This window comes from Rhopalosiphum maidis, chromosome 2 (genome assembly GCF_003676215.2).
Source record: "Rhopalosiphum maidis isolate BTI-1 chromosome 2, ASM367621v3, whole genome shotgun sequence".
Classification (NCBI taxonomy): Eukaryota; Metazoa; Arthropoda; class Insecta; order Hemiptera; family Aphididae; genus Rhopalosiphum; species Rhopalosiphum maidis.
In genome coordinates, this window is record NC_040878.1 from 7,256,461 (window position 1) to 7,264,842 (window position 8,382).

An 8,382-nucleotide genomic window follows, 5' to 3' on the forward strand; every position below is an offset into this window, starting at 1 on the left:
GTACCTACGGCAATAATTTATAGGTAGGCGATGTAAAATAAGCACGTAAAAAAAACCGTATTGTGGTTTTTCTCTTGTGAATATGTAGAATAAATGACGCTACTGTACAAAATCTGATTGTAATACAATAATAACGAGAATAATATACACCGCGAAAACTTAAATTGATACATATAGGGTGATTATTTTATTGAATGACACTCATTATTTCAATATATATTTGTGTGTTTTACAAAATGTGTTTATCGCATAATGTCCTGTCGAAATAAGACAAACTTTTTTAAATAGACGTATATTTTAATATTTTATGTTATAATTTTTTTGAAACACACATTTTTAACAGTTTCGTATTTTGAAGCAGAATAGTTTTCGGAGTACATTTCGGTACATAGAAATAAAATTTGGACTGGTAGCTATTATGAGTTATAATAATTAAAAGTTTAGATGACCGGACTAGTAGACAACCATTTTATGTGGTATTTGCCTCACTTAAACTTCAAATAATCATAACTCATAAGCCATACTTGTCCGAATTCCGATTTTCGTGTATTGAAACATATTCAGAAAACTATTCTGCTTTAGAATATGAAATAAGAAATGTGGGTATAGTCATTCAAAAAAGTAATAACTTAAAAAATATATTTATTCTTTATAACGTTATAAATGTTATAACGCATTTTGAAATAATATAAGTGTTCAACGATAAAATAATCACCCTGTATATTCGTGTAAGTCGGTATCAATATTATTATTATTATTTCTCTCCGGAACTATATTGACACACTTATTAATGTGATTTCCATGTCAAACATTCACGGTGTGCCCCCCCGCAGTATATTTAAAAAAAAAAACTGTTTGCTATATTTTACAAAATAAAATGCGGTCCAATAGGTATAATACCCGGTATTAGTTGAGTATAAATAACAGGATTATCCCTAATATAATCAATCAAATGTATCCACTATACACTTATATTATATTTATTATCTACACGGGTACCGGAAGTTAAACAAGAAATAACCACCATACCTGCACACGGTTGCTTAAACGTGGAAATATATATCCTATTATACACTGCAGAGTCCGTAGAAGACGTCCAATTTTTTTTTTTTTTCGTTTTTAATAATAGGAGTACACTGATAGGTGATAAATATAAAAATATAATACATACACCACGACCCATGAGTACGTTACAATATATATAGCTACCTGGAATAACGTCCGTTAAACATTTTCGATCGGATTTTTTTTTTTTCATTATATATATATATATATATATAACCTCTCGTTAAACATTTAAATTATTTTCGTCTGCATCTCAATTCTTCTCGTCTGCTATTCAATGTACACTAATAGTCTGGACTCGCTCGTATTTATTATATATATATATATATATATATAGGCGCAAACCCGCCGTATATAATCCGTTTGAGGGATTGTAATACGCGCGCGCGCCCATTCATTGCCAGTTAGCGTTAGTTTATCTGCGTCGAAATTTGATCTTTTTGTGTGCTCGTTGAGTGTACACACACACACACGCAGAATACTAGTATTCTTAGAATTTATTATCCGCAAACGACAAGTCAAACAAAACACTCTGACGTGGATGTCCGTCAAGTATTTATTTTGTTTTTTTTTTTTTTTTTTTTTGTAAATTCAGGATACGCGTATGATTTTATTAATGCACCGGTACATACGCCTCACGCGCTTAAACGTGTAGATAAATACATCAAATTCGTTTATCATAATAAAATATCGTTTATTATATTAATAATAATATATGTATAGGCATATATAGGTACCTATATTATAACGATAACAATTAAATAAAAATAATATACAATAATAATATCGAGTAGGCACATAATAATATTCATAAATTATTATATTACAATACATATTATATAATAACCGATTATATAGACGAGTACATAATATAAAATATATATATAAATACTATTATTATTATTATTTTTTTTTCGTTTTAAATTTTTTTCCTTGACGACGCCATCGAATGTCGAATTCGCAAACGTATATAACATAAAAATATCAATAACAATCAAAATGCACCTATTTCCTAAAACATATATATATATAGGTAGGTACTGCATTTACTTATATTCTAAAACATAGTAGGTACTATACATCATAGTTGGCCGCCGTATATATGGTACATATTATATATAGTTATTTTAAGGCACTTGTGACATGCTTGTTATTATAATAATACAAATACGTAATAACATAACTATATATACATATTATACATACATATAGGAAACATATCCATAAGCATCACGCAAACTCTATCATTGTATTACAATATAAATGTACCTAAATGTACTCGCGTATGCGTATATACAAAGGCCGATCTCGTGTGACTAGAACATAGACACGTAACATACATAATATATTGATATTTGCTTGTGTAAAGTACAGATGAGTTGAAAATTCGAGACGTCCACTCGTGTAACTATTCTCTCGTTTGCATCCGCGATGTACCAATATTATCATCAGCACGAGTATAACGAAATAAATAGAAATTATCTCCAACACTTATATATATATATATATATATATATATACACGGCGCACATATCCATTATAATATATTATACGCGTGTACGTCGTAACTATATTATAATATGTACATATAATGATAATTATAGTATATAATATGGTTTCTTTTCGAGAGAGATCAACTATATATATATATATATATGAAACGAAAAGAAAAATGAAATAGTGACGTATATATACCTAAAACAGCACTGTAGGAATCGAATAGCCGGAGCAGCGTAAAAGTCGTATTCACAATAACACGTAATAATATTATATGTACACGTTTGTATAATATATTTTAGGTATATTATACTTAGGGTAACTTTGAAAAAAAAAATGCATTTTTCTCTCTTTACTCTTACTGCTGCTGCAGATGATGATGGTGACGGCCCATGGTGGCCTGGAGCAGGGCGCCGGCGGCAGCGGGGTGCATGACGGCCGTGGGCCTCTTGGGCGGCACCTGCAGGGTGGGCCTGAGCAGCTGACTGATGGAGTAGCCGGTGGACGCGGCGGGCGGTGACGGCGACGGCCGCTGCTGGTACGCGCCGGCGGTGGACGTCGCCACGGACGGTGGCCAGAAGTACTGGTGCAGGTAGTCGAAGCCGGCCGCGGCGGCAGCGGCTGACGGGTAATCGGCCACGCCGGGCCAGCCGGACGCGCCGGCGGCCGGGTGGTGCGGCGGACCGCCGCGGTGGTGGTAGAACGCGGCGGCGGCTGCTGCGGCTGCGGCGGCCGCGTGGTGGTGATGGTGATGGTGATGGTGCGGCGACGGCGGCATGACCACGCCGTGCGGCGGCATGGGCGGCCTGTACGTGATGCGGTGCCGGGACGATTGCGTGGACCGGCGGCGCAGCTTGCCGGTGGTGCCGCCGATGTACACGTCGCTGCTGTTCGGGTCGATCATCCAGTAGTTGCCCTTGCCCGGGTCGTCGAAGCTCCGCGGGATCTTGACGAAACACTTATTCAGCGACAGGTTGTGCCGGATGCTGTTCTGCCACGCGGGCGTGTTCATCCGGTAGAACGGGAACTTGTTCATGATGTACTCGTAGATGCCGCTGAGCGTGAGCCGCTTCTGCGGGCTTTCCGATATGGCCATCATGATCAGCGCGTTGTAACTGTAATTGGGCTTTTTGTTTTTGTCGTCTATCGGCGGCGTCGCGGCCGCGTCGTCCTTACCGTCTTTGGCGCAGGCGCCGTCTCGCTGCGGCGATTTGTCGCCCTTCGGCAGACTGTTGGCTTCCTCGTCGTCGTCGTCGTCGTCGTCTTCCTCTTCCGGTTTGATGTCGACCGCGGCCGGCGACGTCGGATGCGCGCGCCTGTTGTGGTGCTGGTGGTGATGGCCACCGCGGTGATGGCGGTGCAGGTCACCGGGCGTCGGCGACGGGCTGCCGCCCGGCCGCGTGCTGTAGTCGACCGGGGCGCACAGACAGTCGTCGCCGCTGCAGTCGCTGGCCTCGCTGCCGGTGGTGAACGACCGGCTGGTCGACGGTCCGGGACTCTTGCAGTCGCGTTCGTCGTCCACGTCCAGACGGCCCAATATGTGGTTGATGGTGAAACTGGGTCCGTTCAGCGATTTGGTCACCATTTTCGGACGATACGTCTTAAAACGCGAAATCACAAATAATAACTATAGGAAAATATAAAAATAAAACGATAATGACGAACGGCGGATAGTGTCATGTGCGCGCACGCGATCAGAGCGGCGGCGTCGAGCAAACGATACGGACCAAACGGACGTTATGGTTTGGAAATGAAAATCGTGCGATGCGGAGAGCGCGCGTGCGAACAAGACGTGCTGTGTCAGAAGACTGATCGTCGTCGTCGTGTACGGTGCAGTGGTCGGTCGCAGTCTTGCCGAAGCGCGGTCCCGGCGGCGGCGGCGGCGGCGACGCCCGCCCGACGACGACCAATGGCAGTGAAGCCACGCCCAGCGACGTCGGCCCCAGCAGTGCGCCGCGCGGCGCTGCCGTCGTCCCGACACCATTTGTCGCAGCTGCGCCCCCTTTTTTCAGCGGTGTGTGTATTGTATTATATCGCATATTATAATATATTATTATTGTCGTTCGTATTGTGTTATTATTATTATTATCCCTTCTCCTTTATTTTTTATGTTTTCTGTTTTTTTTTCATCGTCCGCCCGCCATCTCACCCCGTATTTACGCGCTCACACAGATATATATATACGCGAAATATTATTAATATATTGACGAATGTTGTTATGCCAATATTGACACGGATATGTGTTGGTGCGAGTGAGGCCCCCGCTTATATTTTAATACCGATTCGGGGAGGGTTTATAATATATATATATATATGTCATGATATATTCATTTATATGGTTAAACTTTATGTTTTTCGCAGCGGTCATGTTCGATGTTTGAAATGAGAAATGTGTGACAAAAAAAAAAAAAAGAACAGTCAGGATTATACGCATCTATGAATTTTTGTTTCGGCATATTTCAACAATACATATATATATATAACTAAATTACACTCACAACACTCGATCCTCCTCGGTTAAGTCTCATCATTGGCCATTACCTTACACATACACCGCAGTATATAGATACCTATGGCAAATTCGAAATCTCTAATTACCTATACAGTAGCTGCGTGTGACGTTCAGTTCGTATATATTACGTCTTTAAATTAATTGTTTTGATTTTATTATTACATAATGTATAGGTAATAGATATATACTTATTACTTATACATATTATTTATTTATTTATTCTACAGTCTATACATACAATAGTATAAATGCAATTTTCAGAATAGCCTTATATAATATTATTAGCGAAACGTGTAATACCTGTATACTAATAATAAGCGAATGCGGATTATGATTTATTCTTTTTGTATATACTAATAGTTTCCACATAATATATTATTATATATATAATATACCATCCATGTATTATTCTATAGTATAATGTGTATAATTAATTTTTTTTATAGATTATTATAGTATAGCGGTAAGAGCAGATAGTATTACAATAATTCAGCAATACCTATTATATGAATTCGACTTATATATAGTGCTATGCAAGTGACCTATAAACCTAAACCTACATAATATATTTATGTAGGTAATATAAATAAAGAATAAAAAGAAAACCGTTTAAAATGTCAGATCAATTTTACATTAAAACTTAAAATAGCTTTCACAAACTGCATTGTAATTATAATATATATCGCGGCATACATATATATTATGCTTAATAAACAAAAACTCACCGTCCGTTTTAAACTTATCAAGATTGAGACGAATATATTTCAACTGCAGTTTCAGTTTAATGACAGCTTATAAATGTATACAACATATATTGTATAGTAATTCAATGTTCAGTTGTTATATGATGCATCTACATGTATAATTATCAAGTGTGATAAATTTGTTATTTTCGCACACTTAGCGGTAAACAATATAATATACGTTATACTAGCAAACCGAATATAATAGATCATTCATCGCAGACTCGATACGCGCTGCAGACAAATGTGCGTATACACACATATATTATACAGAATATTAGAATATATATATATATATACAGGTAGTATAGGTACCCGGGTACGGGCCGCGAAAAAGAAAAACGGGGTCATAATAATATAAGTATTATATACGTATACCTACGAGTATTAAACGACTCGATGAACACGCGAGCTTACGTCCTATATTGTATTAATAAATTGTAATAATAATGTACATTATGCAGACGTCCTGCATTGTTTCAACGCGAACACTTTCTGGTGTTACAAAATATCATACTTTTAAACATATTGTTATAGGTCAATCACGGTGTGGTATATACATAGAGGCATATATATATATATATATATATATATGCGCAGTGCGCACTTAATGTTATTTATAGTTAATATTATTCTACGCAACAAGTTATTTACCTATAATAGGTAAATACATACCCGATACGTATGCAATTCATTTCTCACCGTGTTTGTGATCCTTGCAAATAATGTTAAATTTGTTTAACATCATTGTTATTTGTATTTATATTGTATACGTAGAGTGTAACATGTATATATTTAATTTATAGATTCATGACATACAATATATATGTATTCGTCGTTATAAAAGTAATGCAATTTGTTAAATTCACGTTAAGAATTTAAAAAAATATTATAAAATATATATATATACACGAATATTCTTACAAATTGTATAAATGGGTATATCTTGAAATTTGAATTGGAACAGGTCAATATAAATTACTATATGTATAGGTATAATATTAATAATATTATGTATTATATAGCCATATATAAGAGGGCAACATCACGCTTGATGGAACACTACATATATAGCTTTCTGAGATGATGCTTTTATTATTTATTCAATCTAAAAACATTTTTATATGTTTGGTAGAATAATCATTCATAAAATATATTTCAAAAATACTTTGAAGTACTCTGCAGTCTATAAAATATATAAATACGTAGACATTATGGGCAGGTATGTATAGGCATATACGTCAATAAAAATGTCACTCGTAGGTATTACATACATGTATTTATAGGTATCTAACATATTCGTTTGAAATCATAATAGGATACGTAACAATATATGATACCTATATGGCTAGGCAATTTAAACGGCCAATAAAATTTCTCTGTGCGAATAAAATCATGTTATTTTGCGTATGTATTTATACCTACTTGCACTTATAAAATATTATTACATACATGGCCTGCAGCAAATATACGACACGATTTCCAACGTGTTAACACGTTTATTATATTCAGTTTTTTCCGTTCGTTTTTATATGGTGTTACGCTTTGGAAATATACATATACGGATTCGCGATCGTATACCATTACAGCATATTTCATGTACATACACGTCATATATATTATTGTATACAATGGCAACGCGCGCGCGTAATAAACCCTCGACTGTGGGCACGAGAACTGCACGTCGTATTATATATATATATATATAACCGTAAACCATCATACATTTATATATAAATATATATGTGTGTATAATAATGATACGGTCGCATTGAGTGTAATACATGATAATATAATGCGCGCACACCGCAGCGGCGGTATTTTTAAAACGAATAAAATAAAAATATAAAAAAAAAATGTATATATCCCACTAGCAGATGTTCGATGCAGTTTGCCGATAAATAATTCGGTGTCACTTTGCGTGTTAGGCGGCCCAAAGAACCGTATAGCGCGCGCGCGCGTGTGTGTGTGTATGAGTGTGTATACATATAGTAGTCATCGTGTATACAGTGTACTGCACACTGTGCGAGGTTAATATTCTGGAAAAAAACAAGGAGAAAGAGAAAGAGAGACCGGGTGAGTGAGAAAAAAAGTGTCTATAAAAACTTGAGGACAATGTTGGATGTCATCGTTGGATTTGTCGGTGCAATATGTCCTATAACTCGTTAAAGGAGATGTTTTTTTAAAATTGCACGTATAATACTCTGTATATGTGTGTACAGGTATATACTAAGAAATATAACATTGTCACGGTATTATTATATTATTGTATACTATGTAAACTGGAACGTTAAATTTTACGTTTGGAATTTTTATCGACGAATTTAAAATGATATGATGAAAGTATAATAACCGCAGTATGTATAGTGTCGTCGTCACTATAATAATTCTTTTCAAATTTATAACATAAAGTATATTATAGATATTTTATAGGTATATGCGTACAATATCGTAATGCTCAACACGTTCGTAAAACATTCAAATACAACATCCGAACTTCGATTTGTATAATATGATGCTGTCATACAACGATATACAACAATACTCGACCGTGCGATGCATGGC

At 36.3% G+C, this 8,382-nt stretch overlaps 1 protein-coding gene across 1 annotated transcript; it reads right to left on the bottom strand.

Moving 5' to 3' along the window:
* Nucleotides 1–1,914: 1,914 nt before the first annotated feature.
* Nucleotides 1,915–4,380, bottom strand: LOC113552181 (fork head domain transcription factor slp1-like). The gene has a single exon (XM_026954918.1). The coding sequence runs from the start codon at nucleotides 4,145–4,147 to the stop codon at nucleotides 2,921–2,923; it is 1,227 nt and encodes a 408-aa protein (XP_026810719.1). The 5' UTR covers nucleotides 4,148–4,380; the 3' UTR covers nucleotides 1,915–2,920.
* Between the last annotated feature and the right edge of the window lie 4,002 nt (nucleotides 4,381–8,382).

Excerpts from the sequence above, each read along its gene's own strand:
- LOC113552181 (XM_026954918.1), bottom strand. The coding sequence starts at position 4,147 with ATGGTGACCAAATCGCTGAACGGACCCAGTTTCACCATCAACCACATA.